General features: G+C 37.1%; 1 protein-coding gene across 1 annotated transcript in view; it reads left to right on the top strand.

Moving 5' to 3' along the window:
* LOC306879374 (phospholipid phosphatase-related protein type 5-like) overlaps window positions 1–19483 on the top strand; it is a gene marked incomplete at its 5' end in the record, with an annotated part of 51774 nt that extends 32291 nt beyond the window's left edge. Inside the window, 5 exons of the mRNA XM_079432248.1 lie at window positions 12436–12556; window positions 14082–14332; window positions 15372–15548; window positions 16666–16805; window positions 19267–19483. Of these exons, the coding sequence (XP_079288374.1) occupies window positions 12436–12556; window positions 14082–14332; window positions 15372–15548; window positions 16666–16805; window positions 19267–19375 (798 nt within the window). The 3' untranslated portion in view covers window positions 19376–19483. The remainder of the gene's footprint in view (window positions 1–12435; window positions 12557–14081; window positions 14333–15371; window positions 15549–16665; window positions 16806–19266) is intronic.
* Window positions 19484–22822: the final 3339 nt, after the last annotated feature.

The raw sequence follows: 22822 nt of genomic DNA, 5'->3' as shown, positions 1-22822 counted from the left end.
GCTTGATATAAAGCTGGGTGGCTTTATAGCAGCTTTACAGTATTTAGACGGGGAAATAGTTTGCCGAAATAGTGTCATTCTCCTCTGGCCAGACAAAATCAGCACTTTAAATCTAGACTAAAGCAGAATCAGATTGTGCAAAGGACTCATCTGGTTCCTGTGGTCTTGTCCCGTTGGACGTCTTGGAGACAGGGTCTTCACTGGGGATTAGTCTCTGGGGCACATCTAGGTGTCCTGGCTGTAGAGGTCATCTCTAGGTGCTGATCCACCATCTGGTCTGGATATAGTCTGGATCTGGGTGGCTACGGTGACCCTGGAATAAGAAAGAAACAGACTAATATTAGCGTAGATGCCATTCTTCTAACAATGTAACAAGTACATCAGGTGTTTTGGGAAGTGTTCCCGGTTCTGGTTGACCTAATTAATGCAGCCTAACAATCCTTTAATGGATTTGAATTATAGAAATGCGATAGTGTATTATGTGTAAGCCAGGTTAAAGAGATGGGTCTTTAATCTAGATTTAAATTGACAGAGTGTGTCTGCTTCACGAACAGTGTTAAGTAGATTGTTCCAGAGTTTGGGCGCTAAATAGGAAAAGGATCTCCCGCCCGCAGTTGATTTTGATATTCTAGGTATTATCAAATGGCCAGAGTTTTGAGATCGCAGCGGACGTGAAGGACTATAATGCGATAAGAGCTAACTCAAATACTGAGGTGCCAAACCATTCAGAGCTTTATAGGTAATTAGCAAGATCTTAAAAAGTATACAATGTTTAATAGGGAGCCAGTGCAGTGTTGACAGAACCGGGCTAATGTGGTCATACTTCCTGGTTCTAGTAAGAACTCTAGCTGCTGCATTTTGAACCAGCTGGAGTTTGTTTATTAAACGTGCAGAGCAACCACCCAATAAAGCATTACAATAATCTAGCCTCGAGGTCATGAACGCATGAATTAATGTTTCTTCATTTGACATTGAGAGCATAGGTCATAATTTAGATATATTTTTAAGATGGAAAAATGCAGTTTTACAAATGCTAGAAACATGTTTTTCGAAGGACAGATTGCTATCAAAAAGTACGCCTAGGTTCCTAACTGATGACGAAGACTCTCCCAAGGGTAACATGTAAAGCATGAAAAGTAAGAGGCCAAGTACTGAGCCTTGAGGTACTCCATACTGCACTTGTGATTGGTATGATACCTCTTCATTTACTGCCACAAATTGATGGCGGTCAGATAAGTACCATTTGAACCATGCCAGTGCACTTCCTCTAATGCCACCATAATTTTCTAGTCTATTTAAAAGAATGTTGTGGTCGATAGTGTCAAACGCGGCACTAAGATCCAGTAGCACTAATAGAGAGATACAACCACGATCAGATGATAAAAGCAGGTCGTTTGTAACTCTAATGAGAGCAGTCTCGGTACTATGATATGGTCTAAAACCTGACTGGAAATCAGGTTTTATGAATGGAAATCACATATATAATTTTTCTCTAACAAGGAACATAGTTGTGATGATACTACCTTTTCTAATATCTTTGACAGAAAAGGGTGATTCGAGATTGGTCTGTAATTAATTCATTCATTGGGGTCAAGTTGTGGTTTTTTAATGAGAGGCTTAATAACAGCCAGTTTGAAGGTTTTTGGGACATATCCTAATGGCAATGATGAGTTAATAATATTCAGAAGAGGATCTATTACTTCTGTAAGCACCTCTTTTAGGAGCTTAGATGGAACAGGTTCTAAAATACAGGTTGTTGGTTTAGATGATTTAACAAGTTTATACAATTCTTAATTTCCAATAGAAGAGAATGAGTGGAATTGTTCCTCAGGGGATCTATAGTGCACTATCTGATGTGATGCTGTGGCTGACAGCTGCATGGTTACAATTTTATCTCTAATAGTTTCGATCTTGGAAGTAAAGTAGTTCATAAAGTCATTACTACTGTGCTGCTGGGTAATGTCTGCACCTGCTGATGTTATATTTTTTGTTACTTTAGCCACTGTATTAAATAAATACTTGGGGTTGTGTTTGTTTTCTTCTAATAGAGACGTAAAGTAAGCAGATCTAGCAGTTTTTAATGCTTTTCTGCAGGATAGGGTACTTTCCCGCCAAGCAATACGAAATACCTCTAATTTTGTTTTTCTCCAGCTGCGCTCCATTTTCCGGGCTGCTCTCTTTAGGGCCCAATTGTGCTCATTATACCACAGTGTTGGAGTCTTTTCCTTAATCTTCCTTAAGCGTAAAGGAGCAACCGTATCTAAAGTGCTAGAAAAGTGAGAGGCAATAGTTTCTGTTACATCATCAAGTTGTTCTGAGCTATTGGATATGCTGAGGAATTGAGATAAATCAGGAAGATTATTTATAAAGTAGTCTTTTGTGGTAGAAGTGATGGTTCTACCATATTTGCAACAAGGAGTTTACAGCTTTACAGCTTTAGCTATATGGAATATACACTAAACTAGAGGATGTCCTTAGGGTGAGTACATTTTTTTGGAAATTTAGTTTATATTTATGGGTGAACTATTCGTTTACTTAAAAAACTAAACTGGCCTAATTTTAATCTGAAAATTAAATCACTTGGGTAACTGCTAGTTGGTCAGATTAGTTCTTTAAAACAGTGTTAACATCATAGCTTTGTTTATGCATCTGGCCCCTGGTCTTTTCATTAAGGTCACTGACATTTTTGGTTGTTTCTTAAGAGCTATTGAGAAGAGAGAAATTTTCCCAGAAAAGGTAATGTAAAATTGGCAGGCACTTTAAGACTTAATCAAACATGTCTGTGTTTTTTCCTCTCGCAACCTCAGTACAGAACAAATTAACTACTGTATTTTGGCTCAGGTTTCCTCTGAGAGATTTAATTTCTGTAAGCTGAATTTTCACAATGCTTCTCCTCATTTAATTTGACATTGGTCAAATGCCATAATTAAAGTTAATTTTGTCCTTGTGCACAAATCTTCTGGCTGCCTGCTGCACCTTCATTATGGATTTAGACCCTTTTGCCAACTTTCTGGGTAAAATAACAGTTGGTGGTTCAAGAACTGCTGGCATCCCATCTGACATTAAATGCATCCCATCTTTGGTCAGTCTTAAAGCTTCACGCAGTACACACATTTAGATAATAGTTCGTAGACCTGAGGTTAACATGTCATTATAGTTACATTTTTATATTTATGTATAATATGAAAATGTACACTACCAGTCAAAAGTTTGGAATAATTAATAATTTAATTTTTTTTTTAAAGTTACACGCCAAGGCTGCATTTATTGGATCAAAACTACAGTAAATCAGCAGTATTGTGAAATATTATTACAATTTAAAAGAACTGCTTTTGATAATAATTTCTATCTTTTAATATGCAATGTATTCCTCTGATGCAAAGCTGATTTTTCAGTAGCCATTACTCCACTTTTCAACAGAGGCGGACGAAGTACACAACTCCATTACTTGAGTGAAAGTACAGATACTGCTGGTCAAATATTACTCCATTACAAGTGAAAGTTGTAAGACTGGTTTTTACTTTAGAAAGAGTACAGAAGCACTTGCTTTTAAAAGTACTTAAGTACCAAAAGTAATTTTCCTTTTTTATGTCAATGCACTGTTTTATTATTGTTTTATGTAATACTTGCAATACCCTCTGAAGCAACTTACAATACATTACACCTACTGAACTAGGTTGACTAGCTTGTAATATCATTGGAATAAAGAGCTTTTGGAATGTTAAAAACCTATGAGGAAAAAAAAATTTTTTATCACCCCTACCCACCCCCACAAAAACAGGATTCACACAGCTCTGACAGTGGGTGCACACATCTATGTATACTATAGGCATTCATCCACATTAAAACAGAGTGGACATTGAAACTGCTGTAAATATAAAGTGATACGGAAGGGAAAAAAAATCAAACCTGCTTTAAACCCAGCAACACAACTGTAGCTGTATAACTTTACAACAGCAACACTGCTTTAACAAAAAAGCAAAACAGCAAGATTATTTGACATCAAACCAAAAATGTAAAAAATGCTGTCTAATCACTCTCGCAGTACTTTGGTCTCACACACAGAACAGTCTGTGTGTCCAACACCTATATTGTGTTTTATTAGGAGACGCACAACAGTTCTTCTGTGACTTTATAGGTAATATTTTTACTTACACAATTTAGCAAAATCTGAAAATATTGTCTCTAATATATACCACAATATAAACTTATTCTTATTGAATTTTTGTAAATAAATATCACATTTGCTACTGTTCAGTGTTCAAAAAATGCTGGGAAATCACTTCCTGTAGCCCTACAAGAGTGATTACTGATAAACTGTCTGAAAAAAAGAAAGTCATGTTTTAGAGAAGAAAAAAATCACCCACTGACTTTCAAAGCTGCTACATAGTAACGACTTTCTACTTCCAGGACCTTGATAGGAAATGTAGTGGAGTGAAAAGTACTATATTTGTCTTTCAAATGTAGTGAAGTTAAAGTCATAAGTTTCTAGAAAAAATAATACTCAAGTAAAGTACAGATACTCAAAAAGTGTACTTAAGTACAATACTCAAGTAAATGTACTTAGTTACTGTCCGCCTCTGGTTTTCAATGTTACATGATCCTTTAGAAATCACTTTATTATTCTGATTTTGTGTTCAAGAAACATTTTGAAAACAGTTTTTGCTGCTCAATATTTAAATCGTTATGCACTACAATTCAAATCTCTATAGGGTGAGCACGGTTTAAAAAAAAGTTCAATAGAAAACTTATTTTAAATTGTAATAATATTTCACACTATTGCTGTTTTTACTGTATTTTTGGTCAAATAAATGCAGTCTTAATGAGCATAAGAGATTTATTTAAAAACATTTTTAAAAACTTTAATTATTCCAAAATTTTGACTGTCAGTGTATGTTTGACGATACATGAACAGTTGTATATTGTAATATTGTTGTTGATTTGCAGTGCTTCTTTGAGATTATATTTGTTTTCTCAGCACCTCAAGGCATTCTGGGGTGTTTGTGTGGTGTATTTTTTGGACCGACAGTCTGACACCCACTATAGACCACAGAGGGTTTTTGACATCACTAAGTGTCTGCATATTTCGGTGCTCTACTTTTCTACTAGAAGCTTGTGATTTGACAGCATTCCCAGCCGCCGTGACACATCTGTGTCTACATTGTTCACACACCATAAGATATTCTCAGGAAACAGACATCCCTACCATTCACTTCAGCCATCATCTCTCTTTCCTCTTTTATTTCACCCTTTTTCTGTGACTTGATTTCACTATTGATTGCTCTGTTTCCTTTTGTTTTGAACTCCTTGTCCCCGTCCCTCCCTCTGTCTGTCTTTCCATCAAAGTCTTCAGAGTGAAACAGCAGAGCTGTTTCATCAATTAAACATGTAAGCACTTTACTTTAACAGCTTCCATTAATCCGCTCTAAAGACCATGTTTTTTGTCCTCTGTATCTACAGCTTCTAGAGGACAAGTTAAACCTTGTGTCTTAATTTATGACATGACAATGACAGCTCCATATTTGCTTATAGTGTGGATGATGTGGCCTTGGGGGTTTGCAGCTGGTGCTAAACACTGAGCATGTCTTGCTGCTTTATCGGTTTCATTCTCATTATCTATCTACAGGACGCCAAAACTACAGCAAAATGCTTGCTGACGGTATCACTGTTAGAATAATTTTGGCACATCAGTTCAAACAATGAATTGACATGCCACGTGAACTGAACAATTAAAGGGATGGTACACACAAATGTAAAAATGTACATTTATATTATTTAGGATTGTTTGTTACATTTATAGTGACTTCCCAAGTAAAGTATAAAACCTTTTATAATTATCCATAATTTTAAGTGCTTTTTAACAGTATTAATTTAAGTAAATTAAGTAGTGTTCCTTTAACTCAAACAGTAGTACATGCTGCTAGCAATGCCAAGGTTTGAGTTCCAGGGAATGCATGATATTTAAAAAAAAACATGTTTTGCCACTTGCATAAATGTAAATAAAATAAAATCTAAAAACTTAAAAATTTGCACTGATGCTTTGGTTGATGTTGTTGTCAAGTTTGGTAACTTGTTTTATGGCACCTGGATTTCATTTTCTACTCAGAATATTTCATTTGTGTGTAAAACTTTGTCATTGATATTTTGTGTGCTATGTTTTGAGGTCTGTGTGTCTCTTGTGTCCTGAGCATTATAAAGTCATGGTGTTTCCCAGTCTAGACAGCATACATTCAGCTCTCCACATCTTTAGTTGGCACGATATGTGTCTTAAAGTCAGACATTCAGGCATATATTTTTATTTAAATATTACTTGGTTATTTGGAAGTAAAAGCATTCAAGCTCCAACGTTTCAGGCTTCTAATTCAAACGCTAATCTCTTAAATTACTAGTGAAGTACCATAAAAGTTGTCCATATCAAGCTATTATAAATCTTATGAAGTCATATGATGTGTGAGAAAAGACCAAAATTTAAGTCACAGAAAAAAAATTTATCACTGTTTTCAAATGTTATGATCAGCCACATCATTTGAACCACCAGCCTAATCTTGTGTCCCTCTTGTGCTGCCAAAACAACTCTGATGCATCGAGGCATAGACTCCACAAGACCTCTGAACGTTGTTCTGTGATCTGTGGCACCAAGACATTACCAGCAGATCCTTTAAGTCCTGCAAGTTGTGAGGTGGTTCTCCATGGATCAGATTTGTTGTTCCAGCACAACCCGTAGATGCTCAGTTGAATGGAGATCTGGGGAATTTGAAGGCCAAGGCAACACCTTGAACTCTTTGTCATGTTCCTGAACTGGCCGTTCCTGAACAATTTTTCAGAGTGGTTTCCCAACAGAACCTTGCCCAGAGCATAGCACTGCGTCCACCAACCTGCCTTCTTATCATACTGCGTCCTGCTGCCATCTCTTCCCCAGGCAAACAACGCACCAGCCATCCACCTGATCTAAAAGAAAAGGTGATTCATCAGACCTGGCAACCTTCTTCGATTGCCCCATGGGCACATGTCCATGTGTTCTGACAACTTTCTGTCATGGCCAGCATTGAGTTTTTCAGTAATGTGAGCTACAGAAGCTCTTCTGTGTGATGAGAACAGATGGAGAAGCCTTTGCTCCCCACATGCATTAGTGAACCTTGGGTGCTCACGGTCCTGATGCTGGTTCATCATTCCTTGTACCACTTTTGTTTGCTACTAGCCACTGCATTCCAGGGCTGGACTGGGGCTCAAATTTGGCCCTGAACAAATTCATCCCATCCAGCCTGTAAGTTCACCCATTAATGTTTTTCCTGGGATTTGGGCCTTAAAATGGACTAAATACAAATTGCTAATCAGCCAATCACATGGCAGCAACTCAATGCATTTCGGCATCTAGATGTGGTGAAGACAACTTGCTGAAGTTCAAACCGAGCATCAGAATGGGGAAGAAATGGGATTTAAGTGACTTTGAATGTGGAATGGTTGTTGGTGCCAGACGGGCTGGTCTGAGTATTTCAAAAACTGCTGATCTACTGGGATTTTCACATACAACCATCTCTAGGGTTTACAGAGAATGGTCCGAAAAAGAGAAAATATCCAGTGAGCGGCAGTTCTGTGGATGAAACTGCCATGTTGATGTCAGTGGTCAGAGGAGAATGGGCAGACTGGTTAGAGATGATAGAAAGGCAACAGTAAATAACCACTCGATACAACCAAGGTATGCAGAATACCATCTCTGAACACACAACACGTCGAACCCTGAAGCAGATGGGCTACAGCAGCAGAAGACCACACAGGGTGCTGCTCCTGTCAGCTAAGAACAGGAAACGGAGGCTACAATTCACACAGGCTCACCAAAATTGGACAATAGAAGATTGGAAAAACATTGCCTGGTCTGATGAGTCTCGATTTCTGCTGCGACATTCAGATGGTAGGGTCAGAATTTGGCGTAAAGAACATGAAAGCATGGATCCAGCCTGCCTTGTCTCAACGGTTCAGGCTGGTGGTGGTGGTGTAATGGTGTGGGGGATATTTTCTTGGCACACTTTACCATTGAGCTTTGTTTAAACGCCACAGCCTACCTGAGTATTGTTGCTAACCATGTTCATCCCTTTATGACTACAGTGTACCCATCTTCTAATGGCTACTTCCAGCAGGATAATGCACCATGTCACAAAGCTCAAATCATCTCAATAAGACAGGTTTCTTGAACATGACAATGAGTTCACTTTACTCAAATGGCCTCCACAGTCACCAGATCTCAATCCAATAGATCACCTTTGGGATGTGGTGGAACGGGAGATTCGCATCATGGATGTGCAGCCGACAAGTCTGCAGCAACTGCGTGATGCTATCATGTCAATATGGACCAAAATCTCTGAGGAATGGTTCCAACCTTGTTGAATCTATGCCACGAAGAATTAAGGCAGTTGTGGTGTATAGGCCTGGTAAATTATTATGGACGCTTTGTACCACACCAGAGCACCGTGCTTGCACCACTGTATAGGCTGTTGAAAGAGAAAGTGGTTTGGCAGTGGGGAAAGAAAGAGCAAGGTGCTTTTGATAAGTGCAAAGAACTGTTGACCAGTGATAAAGTGTTAGTACACTATGATCCTCAGTTATCTTTGACTTTACCATGTGATGCTTCAGCTTATGGAATTGGCGCAGTGCTGCAGCATACGATGCCAAATGGTGAGGAACATCCTACTGCATATGCTTCCCGTACCTTGTCTCCTGCGGAAAAGAAATATTCACAAATTGAGAAAGAAGCATTGAGTGTTATTTATGGAGTTAAGAAATTCCATCAATATCTGTGGGAAGGATTAGAATTTAATTTGATGACTGATCACAGACCTTTAGTGACTTTGTTTGGGGAACATAAGCACTTCCCAATGATGGCAGCAGCTCACATTCAGCGGTGGGCTATCATCTTGTCAGCTTATGATTACCACATTTGTTATCGTAAGTCAGAAAATCACGAAAATGCTGATAGGTTGTCAAGGGTTCCCCTGCCTGAAATCACGGATGTGGGCACAGAAGCCATTTCAGCACATATCAACTTTTTTTCTGACTAATCATCTGCAAGAGGCTCCTCTTAATGCATTACAGATTACCAACTAGAACAGACCAAAAGCTTTCTAAAGTTTACCAGTATGTAATGGAAGGCTGGCCAAGTGAAGTGTCAGAGGATTTGAAAGTGTTTCATGCTAAAAATGATGAATTATCAGCAGAACAGGGGTGTGTATTATGGGGCACACGAGTGATTGTCCCATTCAAATTTCAGAAATCAGTGTTGTGTGAAATTCATTCAGGACACCCTGGCATTGTTAAAATGAAAGCTTTGGCTAAATATGTGTGGAAAAAACCTGTAAAGAGTGTGTAGTCTGTCAACAAGAACAAAGAATGCAAAGTCAAGTACCTCTTCATCCGTGGGAATTTCCGGGTGAGTGCTGGAGACGGTTGCATATAGATTTTGCTGGTCCTTTTCTGAATAATATGTCCATGATCGTAGTGGATGCTTATTCCAAGTGGTTAGAAGTCTTCCGCATGTTGCAAATTATCGCAAGCTACAATTACCAGACTGAAGAGATTGTTTTCTGCATACGGATTACCTGAACAAATAGTGACTGACAATGAAACTGCTTTTACTTCTGATGAATTTCGAAGATTTGTGAAACGGAATGGTATTTTGCATACTACTGCTGCACCCAGACATCCAGCCACCAATGGATTGGCTGAGAGGTATGTCCAAACATTTAAGATGGGCATAAAAAAACTGAATAATGAACAAATGTGCATTGATGATAAGATATCTTTATTTCTATTGCACTTTTTATCGTACCACCCCAAATTGTACTACAGGTGAGTCACTGAGACATGTCCGCACCAGGTTGGATTTTCTATAACCAAACATTCATGAAACTGTTCACAGGAAACAATATTTGTAAAGAAATCTACATGATTATCAGGCACGAGAAAGATATTTTGCTGTGAATGAATCTGCTTTCTTGCGCAATACAGTGGGAGGAGATCCAAAGTGGTTATCTGGAGTGGTTATGCAGCAGACTGGACCTGTGTCTTGCAAGGGGCATGATCCATTATCGACCACTGTTTATAGACGGCATGGTGATCAACCCACTGCTCCGGGTGTGTGTTCACGGTGTGTGTGTGTTCACTGCTGTGTGTGTGCACGTTGGATGGGTTAAATGCAGAGAACGAATTCCGAGTATGGGTCACCATACTTGGCAGTATGTCACTTCACTTCACTTCACTTTACTTCAACTGAGACCACGTCATTCCTCTTCAGAGACTTATGATGAACTGAGGTCACGTAGCTCAGTGGAGACTCAAAAGCCTGAAAAAGAGATGATTGCAGATGTGCTGCATTTTAAAAGCAGCGCCTTATTTTGGGGAGGGGGAGATCTTCCTTCGCCAATCGGCCAAATACTCGACTGGCCCACCGGGAATGTCCCGGTGCTCCCTATACGGCCAGTACATGCCTGCTGCATACCAGAATACCCCACAAGACTTGCTGTTTTGAGAAGCTCTGATCCAGTCGTCTAGCCTTCATTATAATTTGACCCTCGTCAGAGCACCTTGGCAGCAGCCATGGTAAAAATCAATGTTATTCACTTCACCTGTGAGGGATTTTAATGTTGTGGCTGATCAGTGTATAGTTCTATATATAAAAAATGTGCATGATTGTGTTCCATGAAAAAAAGGAAAGTCCTGCAACTTTGAAATGATGACAGAATTATTATTTCTGGGTGAACAATTTTAATGACTTAATGACATTTTTCCATTGAATGCTCAATTTTATACTCTGCTTTGTTTTACACAGAACAAACCAAAACAAAACAACTCTGATGTGAATGTGAACCCTACTCTACAAAGAGTGCTTTGAGCGTCCTGATTGTTTGACACTGAGGCATTCATTAAACTCCAAATGTTGTGTGTGTGTGTGTGTGTGTGTGTGTGTGTGTCACAGTTTTTCCAGAGTTTTGAAACTCTTCAGAGCAGGTGTGTTGTAATCGTGATGTGTGTTAAGGATTTGAAAGCACCATGCTGCCGGTATCACTACTGCTTCAACATTGCGGCTTCAGAGCACTTCAGATATGTCAAGGGTGTTCAAGTGAAATATTCACTCTCTTTTTTCTCTCTTACTCTTCCTCTGTCTGTCTATTTTCACCTTTTTTGTTATACCACAAGACAAGAGCCCTCAAAACGCTGCAATAAGCCCCACAAAATATCATTCATGAAGCATCACTAAACATTTGAAGGTTACTCAGAAATTCAGGCTTTTATGTCCCTGAATCATTTTCTCTCAGCAAGAGGGTTAGAGTGGCATTTGTGAAAAATTAGGCATTAGACAGAAGATGAGATCTTTTAGCACAGGCAACAATTCATAATAATAAGCACCTCTTTTACCACACACTAACCTGAATCGTCATGTCTGTGGAGGTTAAATAGTTAAATAGACCTTTCAGTCAGGTTAAGTAACTCTTAAGAAGGTGTCTGTGATACACAAACCTTTTCACAGGTGGAACTAACTCGGACACTGAACTCCATAGCAAATTGTGTCTTTATAAAAGCAGTCAAAGTACTGTATTTTCTGCTTGTCCAGCAGCAGTGAGGTGGAAATTACAGTCTGCTCTGGAGTTTATTCTTCTTTTCTTTCTATTGATACAATTTGTTTTTCATTGAATGCAATTGCTGAAAATGCAATTCAATGACTTGAAAACACTCTCCACCAAATCAAAGTCATGTGGCTTTAGATGGCGTAACCAACATGCAGAAAAAAAACACAAAACAGAAAATGATCAAATGTTTGTCAAGGAGTGTCTTAAAACTCAGGATATATGTATTCAAGATATAAAGAACTATGTTATTGCTTGTTTACATAATGTTTACACCACATGACATTTTTAGAGTCATTAAACCTTTCTTGGAAAAATTCAGGTTTTCAAAACCATATAACACCAACACAAATATATATTCTAAAGTATATATTTTTAAGATTCTAAAGTACTTTTTTAAGAACTTGACATGTTTTAGAATTTAGAATGTTTAGAATTAGTTCTTTTTTTTTCCCTTAATCATGGTTACTTTTATTTGTCATTGAGTTTCAGTCAGAATGTGATGTTACTTTCCAATCTACGAGGATTCATGTTTTATGAATGCAGTCCCATTAGGGCATTTTGAACATATAACCTGTCTCAGCTGTGCTGGTGCATTTAGCATTAATACATGTATGGTACTGAAAATGAGATTCTCTCATTCTCGCGGATTTCTTGTAAATTCTGGAATTGGAGCACGAGCAGTCTTGACAATGTTTCCTGGTACATTTGGCAATCAGTTTAATCAGTTTAAGGAAAATATTGTGGTTCCCCCCTAAGCGCTGTTCTCTGTAAGCTATGTACACCTGAGAAATCTCATTCCTGTGTCTGTCTGCTGCAGATTCTGCTGGGGGAGCTAGCATCCTTCTTCACTAAACCTGAGGCCTCGCAGGAGAAGACAATTGTTACGGCTGACTGCTGCTATTTCAACCCGCTGCTGAGACGCATTGTCCGCTTCCTTGGTAAACAATGCTTCGAGTTTTTTATTCTTATTCAAACTGTTAATCTGACACATACGCATCAAACTTTTCCTGCTACATTACAATTTTTGGGTCTGTGTGTTTGTTTGCAAGCACTTTACCCTACTGTTCAAAAGCGGCAAAGGCTGCATTATATTTAAAACAACTGTTTTCTAATTTTAAAGGAATAGTTCACCCAAAAATTGCTGAACATTTACTCACCCTCAACCATCCACAATGTAGATGAGTTTGTTTGTTCATCGGAACAGATTTGGAGAAATTTAAAAATCACTTGCTCACCAATGGATCCTCTGCAGTGAATGGGTGCCGTCAGAATGAGAGCTCAAAGAGCTGATAAAAACATCACAATAATCCACACGACTCCAGACCATCAATTAATCTCTTGTGAAGCAAAAAGCTGCATTTTGTAAGAAACAAATCCATCATTTAGGGAGTTTAACATTAAACCATCACTTCAGGCCAAAATATTCCATAATAACACATCCTCCACACTGCAAAAAATGCTTTTCTTACTTAGTTTTTTGTCTTGTTTCTAGCCAAAATATCTAAATATTCTTAAATCAAGAAGGATTTCTAGACAAGTAAAAATTTGTTTTCAGAAAAAACTAGTCAAAATTGAGTGAGTTATTGCTTAGAACAAGCAAAATAATCTGCCAATGTGGTAAGCAAAATAATCTTATTTCAAACAGAAAATGTATTTATTTTAAGATTATTTTGCTTACGCCATTGGCAAATTATTTTGAGATATCTGAAATCTAAGTAAGAAAAGCATTTTTTGCAATGCAGTGGAAAATTCCATCTTCCGTTTTCCTCTCACATCAAAATCCACAGACATATTTGTTTAGAAATGTTATGGACTGTTTTTGCTTGAACAGTGTATATTTCTCTCCTGATTCAGAGAACATGACCTTTTCACTAGAGAAAGCAATATTATGGATAAAGGACTTGTATTGCAGCCAGAGGCAATAGTTTGAAATTAAAAACATCTTAACGATGGATTTGTTTCTTACAATCATGCAAATTTTTGCTTAACAAGATGTTAATTAATGGACTGGAGTCTCACGGATTGTGATGTTTTTATCAGCTGTTTGGACTCTCTTTCTGACGGCACCCATTCGGTGCAGAGGAATCTGATCCATTGGTGGGCAAGTGATTCAAATCTGTTCTGATGAAGAAATAAACTCATCTACATTTTGAATGGCCTGAGATCATTTGTGCCGCTTAATATTTTCTTCAAAAACAATGCCCATTTTTCTAGGTTTCTTTGCTGAATACAGAGTTTGAAAGAAAAGCATTTCTTTGAAATATAAATCTTTTATAATGTCTTTAATGACACTCAAGCCAAGCTTGATGAATAAAAATTATGAGTTTTTTTTTTTAAATCAAAATTGCACTGCCCTCAAAATTTTGAATGATATATATCAAACTACTTTAAATGACCAAAATGTGAAAATCCTCTTATAATTATCAAGTGGATGATGAAATGATTTCTTCCTCTTGTTGTCAGGTGTGTATTCCTTTGGCCTCTTTACCACCACCATCTTTGCCAATGCAGGGCAGGTAGTGACAGGAAACCAGACACCTCATTTCTTGTCTACCTGCCGTCCAAACTACACAGCACTGGGCTGCCATTCACCGCTGCAGTACATCACAGAGAGGCGAGCGTGCACAGGAAACCCTTACCTCATCACCTCCGCCCGTAAATCTTTCCCCTCCAAGGACGCAGCGCTGAGTATGTACTCAGCTGTCTATACAGTGGTGAGTACATCCAGGACAAGAAATCAAACATGACACATCGTGCAAAGAAATCACAGTCATCCTTTCTTTTAAAAGTGCTGATGTTTTAACTGACTGAAGAGATGACAGAGCTCCTATAAGATATAAAATAAGATATCATTTCTTGTTTGTTTTTGACATGTTTGTTTTTGAAAGAAATTCATAATTCGGCTCCTCAGTTTAGCATTTAATTATTATACAGTGAAACAAGGTAATATTGTAAATCATTGTTAATGTCTGAAATTATGTATTTATTTATTCATTACATTTTTAGCTGTGATTGGCAAAGCCATCACTCCAGTGTACTGAGAAGTTTGTGTTATATAATCCTTAAGAAATTATCATAATGTGTTGATTTAGTACTCAACATCCATCTCCTATTATTAGCACACTTGAAAATGATTATGCTGTTTAATGAAGTATGGAGACGGCAGTGCAGTGTCTTTTGCACTTGCTGAAGTATAGTGTACACTTGTACAGTAGTGTGTTTAGGTACCATGCAATTACAGGGCTCCTGGGGACAGCTTGCTTAGGGTCCGTAAATCTCTAAACACACCCCTGCACTTGTAAGTCTTTGTAAACTTTCTAGTTTAGAGTCAAATTTTGATTGTAAAAATGGCCAAAAACAAACAAGTTCCTCTAGAAAACTATTAATCCCATTATGGTTGCTCTTTTGAGGGATGACGTCTAATTCATAAACCACTGGATCTGACTATCAGAGAGAGAAGTGGATGCCCAGATAACAAGATGAGAAGAACATTGTCTCTAGTTTGAGAAACAGCTAGAAGCTCCATTAAGCAGCACACAAACTCAGTGAAGAGAAGAGATGCTGCTGGCCTTCTGGCAGTGTTTTGAAGTAACAACACATGGCAAATAAAAATAAAAGGGCAGAATGGGCATGATGCATGGATAAATCAACAGTACATTTGGGATGTTTCAGGTTTTGTATTGCTGAGCAAATAATCATGATAGATGTGCATTAATGCATACTGTACCGATGTGTATTATGTGTTTTCTGCAGATGTATATAACTCTGGTGTGGAGGACTAAAGGCACAAGGCTGACCAAACCCACTCTCTGTCTGACTTTCCTCTCACTGGCTGTTCTGGTGGGCATCGTCCGTGTAGCTGAGTACCGCAACCACTGGTCTGATGTTCTAGCCGGATATCTCACCGGAGGAGCCATTGCCGCTTTTCTGGTGAGAATCTGCCAACTTTGGAGAACAACATACGCTATAGCCAGGCGGTTCAGAGCATACCCTTTTAAGAACATACACTACCATTCAAATGTTTGAAGAAATAAGCAATATTGTCTAGAAAGGAGGTGTCCATCAAAAGTGATGGTAAAGACATTTATTGTGTTACAAAAGATTTCTATTTCAAAAATGCTGATTTTTCAAACTTTCTATTCAGCAGTGAATCCTAAATACCACAAAAATATTTAGCAGCATATAATAATAAGAAATGTTTCTTGAGCAGCAAATGAGAATATTTTAATTATTTCTCAATCATGTGACAAAGAAGACTGGAGTAATGATGCTGAAAATTCAGCTTTGCCGTCACAGGAATAAATAGCATTTTAAAATATATGAAATCATAAAACATTTTTTTAAACTGTAATAATATTTAACAATATTACTATTTTTAATGTATATTTTATCAAGGAAATGCAGCCTTAGTGAGTTTAAGAAACATAAAAAATCTTACTGATCCCAAACTTTTGAAAAATAGAGTATTGCATGTACAAAGTCACAGAATAGCTGAAATCTGCATCATACAATTGCATATTGAAGCCTTTGTTGAATGCTGGCATTGGAAAATATTTGCGTCTAGCTAAATGAATTGATCTACAATTGAAAAGTTCAAAATAAACATCACAAACTCATCCACTTTGGTTGAACAAGGTTTTGTGAATGTTGCTAGTCCAAAAAGGATGACAGAAAACCCTCCACAAACTGATTTACCTGACAGACTGCCTCCTGGATTGCACACATCCTTGCATACTTTCTAGGATGGAGAGAGTGTGAATTGGGAATGGCCATGTTCAGAGGGTAAAACAGGTCATTACTCTGAGCACATACCTGTTTAAGAGCTAATACTAGTACTCAGATGTTTATTGAGTCTGTAGCTAATCCACTGTCTTTAGACTCCATCCTTCATCCTCTTAAATCAAGTCCAATCACAACCATGCCAAGACTGAACATGCTCTGGGCATAAAGCCTTAATCCACAAGAGACAGATCCTGCATTGTCATACTGTAAATGCCTCGCACGTTTTTAGTGTCATTATTAACCCTTGCTTTTGGTTCACCTCCAGGTCACATGTGTGATCAATAACTTCCAGCAGACCCAGCCTCAGCTGCCACCCTTACCACCCCCTGTGCACCCTCCACGCCCAGAGCCCTTGCTCAACATGCCCATGGTGGCCATGCCCTGCGTAGAGAGTCCACTCGAAAAGTTAAGTGGCCCTCAGGTAAGGGGTGACGGGTGGGTGCATTGGACACCAAGAAGGCGTGGGAAATCTAAACAAGAGCTAACAGCTAACTGTACTGTATAATAATGTACCTATTCTTCAGCTGAATGAGGTCTGCTGCCCACATATACTTGTGGTTTTAAAATAGCCGTGAATATTGGGATCATATATCCCAAATGTGGTAATACTGATATTATTGGCTCTGAAGAGGAATTTGGTGCATTGTTTTTTTTTTTTTCTCATTAGCTTAGTTTCTAAAACCTAATTAGCTGCCTACCTAGACAACATCTTTACGGTATCATAGATGTGCTTCAGATGTGAAGGCTGCTCCTAAACATATCATAATCTCCTTGTATTAACCAGATTCTAAGCAAACACTGCATCCAGGGTCAGATTTTTTCTTTTTTTTTTTTTCTTTTTTTATTAAGGGGTAACATTTGCCCATGGAATTGATTTCCTGGGTATTTTTTTTGCTTTGTATACACAGTTTTTATAATTGCTTTATTAAATGTGTTTTGTATTTATTTCAAATGCCTAAATTAAATCAATTGCTTCAATCAGTCACAATATTATAGACAGTGGTTTTCAAACTGTGGGGCTAGTACCCATTCAGGGGGGCATACACCTGTTGATGCAGAAGCACACAGGTGTGAGTAAAGATTTTGCTAGCAAAATCCACTAGAGGGGGCAATTTGACTAGTCAAGCGAAATCGTCATCGGCTATGGTTACTGCAGATTTGGTGCAAAAACAAAGAATACCACAGATGGTTCAGCCGTCACACTAAATTTAGTAAGCTGTTTATATTTTTAATGTTTCAGTCTGTCTACACCAGACACGAGTGGTGCGACACGACATGACAAAAGACAGTAAACTCCATTGTAATCAAGTGACACTGAATGTAAAGCAGCATTGAGTGAAATTTGATGAACATAGGGGGTTGAAAACCTCTGTTATAGATAATAAAATTTTATCAACATCAACAAAAGCCATATTTATATTGCAGAGGCTGAACAGAAACTGCATCTGACACGGCATTTATGTTTTTTACATACTGTATAATGCTACTCAAAGGTGGCATACATGCATTTACACAACAATTGCATAATATAAATAGCCTACAAAAAATCTGTACATTATCCAGCTTATTTTTCAATGTGGAAGTAAGCACTTCTCTGTGAATGTGTGCATCTTCTGGTTCATTAGCCACATTAGGGAAATAACGAGAAGAATAAAAACGTGCAGTAAATGGTCAAATAGTTTGCACTACAAACCAGTGTATTCATAATTAAGATAATACATTAAAACAGTATGGTAAGAGACACCAATTTGCAATATCAAGCAGCAAAATGAACTGTTTTGTACAGCTAAAAATAGCTGGAAGCAGATGACACCGGAAGCCAGACCCATAAAATTGACAAATAGCTGATTATTAGAATCCATTTTAAAAATCATTTCAGTGTTGGGGAAACGGCACATCATTCTGGCTACACAGACTAAGCTAAGAACCGTTTGTGAATTAGTTTATTGCTTTTTACACATTTGAAAATCAAGACTGCAAAATCAAGCACTGTATTTTAGCACACTGAAAAACACAACGGCCATTCAAACTGGGGATAAATTAAATGTATATTTTATAAAATTAACGCAAGTGAAGACGTTCCCCATCACTAAAGTGGTCTATGACTTCAGTCTAAGTTATGCAATCTCTTGTAATAATCGGTGAAGCTGTCTACACATAAATTCCTTTAATTATATTATATCTGCATTTTAGTGCTGTCAAACGATTAATCGCGATTAATCGCATCCAAAATAAAAGTTTTGTTTACTTAATATATGTGTGTGTTCTGTGTATATTTATTATGTTTATATAAATACACACACATACAGTATATATTATGAAAATATTTACATGTGTATACATTTATATATTTATATTCTTATAATATATAAACATAACATATTTTTCTTAAATATAAACATGCATGTGTTTGTATTTATATATACATAATAAAATACGCACAGTATACACACATATATTACGTACACAAAACGTTTATTTTGGATGCGATTAATCACAATTAATCATTTGACAGCACTAGACAACAAATCAAAACGCCTCTGATTGGTCATTGTATTCATAAGCTGAACAGAAATGTGTGTAATTGGTTAAAATGCTAAGCATTGCAAAGTAATCTGGTGCAATTTTAGATTTAAATACCGCAGTCAACATTCTTCATTCATTTCCACATTTCACTGTAATCGCAACAGCATTAATAGATTTAGTTTATCATGAATTTGGGAAGCATTTTTGTTAATTTTGGTGGCATTTTTGCCCCAACCCACATTAATTTCTGACCCTGATTGCATGCAATGAAATGTCACCTTGACCCTGTTCTCTCCCTTCTACGCTTTTTCAGAAATGCTTTGTTTTCTATCCTCAGCAGGTTCCAGGGGTTTTGTACACAGGCATCACATGACCATCAGCCATACCTGGCCCCCGCCCCTCCCGATGTCCTCATCCACTCACGTCGCTCCATCTCCAGCGCAGTCTAGACATGCCTTCAGAATATTCTACCTGCGCTCGCCCTAGACCCTCTCTCACAAGATCATACTCCACTCAGGTCTAGAGGCTCCCCTTACTCCCCTCTACTGTCCCCTACTGGCTGACAGAGACAATGACAGCAATAGCCACTCATTTCAATCTGGATTATTTTTTAATGACAGCCTCATGTTTGTCTGAATCCTCAAAGTATCTGTCTCTTATCTTTTGGGTGGGTGTTTTGTATTATTTTTACTAAAGGAAAGTGTTCCAACTGATAATAATCTTCCATAAATTTGCCATGTATTTGTATTATTAATGACAGACATTGACATTCTGTGTACATTATAAAATATTTTCTCATCTAACAGCCATACAGAAACTGAATATCAACTGTGAAATTTCAGATTTAAATTAACATCTACTGACATTTTCAGAGTGAAAGGAAGAAAATAATTCTATTTTTGGAAATAAAGATCGGTAGGATGTAGCAAAGTACTATTAAGCATATTTGACAGATAATAAATAGAGCAAAGTATTGCATTATTCAGAAATAGGGTTATAGAGAATCCAGAGACTGTACAGAGACCGTTTTCAAGACTATAATATATTTAAGAAAATTTCAGCACCAGTTAGGGGAGATGTGAAGGAGACATATGTACAGGATGTAGCAAATGTTTTATATCTTTCATTGTATAAAATGTGAATGTTTTCCCTTGGAATTTTGCTGTTAGAATTATTGACAGTTTAAGTCAATTCAGTGATATAAGTGATACAGAACCAAAAATACAGAGACTAAGGAATCACCTCAGGTTTCATCCTAAGGTTAATGGGATACATCTACCAACTGTCCGTGTCTCTCATAAAATTATATAATTTTTTGCAAATAACTCTCTTTTTCACATTTTTTTTTTTTGGCATTTTACGTACAAATTGCTATGTTTTCAATAAACAAATTAATTCTGTAGAATTTACTGAACATGCATACAAGAGACTTGTGTGAAACACTCATTTTGTGATTTTTTTTTAAAGATTGTGAAGCTGAAAATATTCTGTAAAGCTTGTTGTCAGACATTTTTGTCTATTGATGTTATTGGCTATTTTGTAAGCCAGCTTTTTTCTACATAGTTCATCTACTGAAGGAAGTGAGATAAAGCCTCTGTATGTAACATGGTGCTTGAATGTGACTGTTCAGGTATAGCCCTCCTTTCATTTTGTCAAAAAACAACAACAAATAAATAAAATAATAATAAACATAAAAGTTGAATATGACGATATATGATTCTTGCAGATCAGCTGATTGTTAATTAAACATTTAATTAAAAGGAAATGGCCTGAATTTTGTTTTTTATTATTGCAGATCGCCTTCTGGTGGTGCTTGAGAGAAACTTAAGGAGTCTAATGACACAGGCTAAATAGAAGTTCCCGAGACCTCTGTTTCTGTCATGTGATTGTGCATAAAGATTTTACAAATTCAAAATATATACTTTACTGTATATACTACCCGTTAAAAAGCATGACATCTTAAAATAAGTTTTTTTTTTTTTTTGAAAGCAGTCTCTTATGTATATCATGGCTGCATTTATTTAATTCAAAATGAAGCCAAAAATAATATGGTGATATAATATTATTTCAGTTTAAAATAACTGTTTTCTATTTAACGTTTTTTAAAATGTAATTTATTCCTGTCGTGGTAACGCTGAATTTTCAGCATCATTACTCCAGTCTTTAGTGTCACACAATCATTCAGAAATAATTATGATATGCTGATTTCAGCTCAAGAAACATTTCTAATTATTATCAATGTTGAAAAAGTTGTGCTGCTTAATATTTGTGTGGAAACTGTGATACATTGTGAGGATTCTTTGGTAAATAGAAAGATCAAAGGAAACATTAGCAATGTTTTGATCACTTTAATGCATCCTTGCTGAATAAAAATAATTTCTTTTTTTAAAAGTGTTTTAGATCCAGTATAGCAGACATTGCAGGACACTGCTGTGAAGTGCTATATCATCTCAGTTGTCACTCTCTTCCTCTGGGTGTATAAATAACAGTAAACTGCATCAGACTGAGAAGTAGACAACGGTATAGTCAACCAGCCACCTTTTCATTTCATTATCATATCAAGTAACGCACCCTATGCATGTTTGGCATTTATGGATAAGATTACAGATACCACAGTGTATGTGAAGCAGAACTCAGCCGAACGCTGTGCAAACATGAGCAGGTTTAAGAAATCTCATTTGCTGTCTGTTTATCTGGTGTGTGGTCATGTAGCGACAAGCCTTCTCTAGAAAATGATCTCTTCATCTTTCATGCCACTGAGTATTTCAGATGAATATGAGGAAGAAGGAAGGTAGAAAATGGGGTGGGCCAGTGGGGTTATGGGTAATCCAAAACCACCACCACTGCTTAAACTACAGCCCATCCTTTCGCTACATGCTTGCTTCATACCATATAAGGAAGAATCAACCCACCTGAGGCTAGGTATAGACTCATACTCATACTTGTCAGTGTCTTTTAAACAAGTTGTCTTGCTGTGAGCCTCCGTTTGGTTAATAATTTCCATTATTATGCCACAAATCAATTTCACATAGGATTACGTGGATAATCTGTCTGACCTTCTTTGTGGACTCTCTTGAACTTTGACTTTTTGATTTTTCTGTAAAGGAAGCCTGTTTACCTTGTTGCTAATAACAGCAACATCATTTACAATAATCAATTCACATATCTCAACCCCTGATTGACACACACAGAAAAATGCAATATCTATAAATGCCACAAAGATCATGTGTCAGTAGTTTACAGACCAGTTCATCATATTCATGATATCCTATGGGTGACTCATAGCAGTATACTGCTATGAGTTCACTTTAGTCTCCTGCTCGCTCTCTCTCAGTCTTAGTTTACCTCCACAGTATGACTCTTTAAATATACTGAGGAAAATCACTGCAGGAATGCAAGTACAGGCAAAGCTCTGCATTCCTTCAGCCTCCACCAGCAGCCTTCCTCCACTCCAGCTTCCTCCAGCATTTATGAAGCATTTAGGCTAATAATCCATAGCCTCTCTCTGAACTACAAGGGATAATGTGTGTGTGTGTGTGTGTGTGTGTAATTATATAAGTAATTTAAGTAATAAAACGTGTCAAGTCAATTTTATGATGGTTTCATTGAAATCTTAGCACAATGTTGAGTGGAACTTTGTACAAATTTTGTAAAATTGTTTAAAAAAAATCAGCATTCTATTCTGAATCCCATATTTTCAATATTTATTGTTCTTCTTATACATATTTCTTGTATATTTAAATATTTGATGCATATTTAATTCGTAAAATCTGTTTTAAACTTTCTAAATTCCCTCTTTCCTATATAAAACAAAAACTAAATTGAATTACGTTAAATTTCAATGTTGTATCAGACGTTTGGACTGTACTTCAGTTCAGACCTAACAGCCTGGCCTA

This window comes from Barbus barbus, assembly GCF_936440315.1.
Source record: "Barbus barbus genome assembly, chromosome: 13".
NCBI lineage: Eukaryota > Metazoa > Chordata > Actinopteri > Cypriniformes > Cyprinidae > Barbus > Barbus barbus.
Note: the sequence above shows the minus strand (reverse complement) of the source record. Positions and strands in the feature narration are given on the sequence as shown.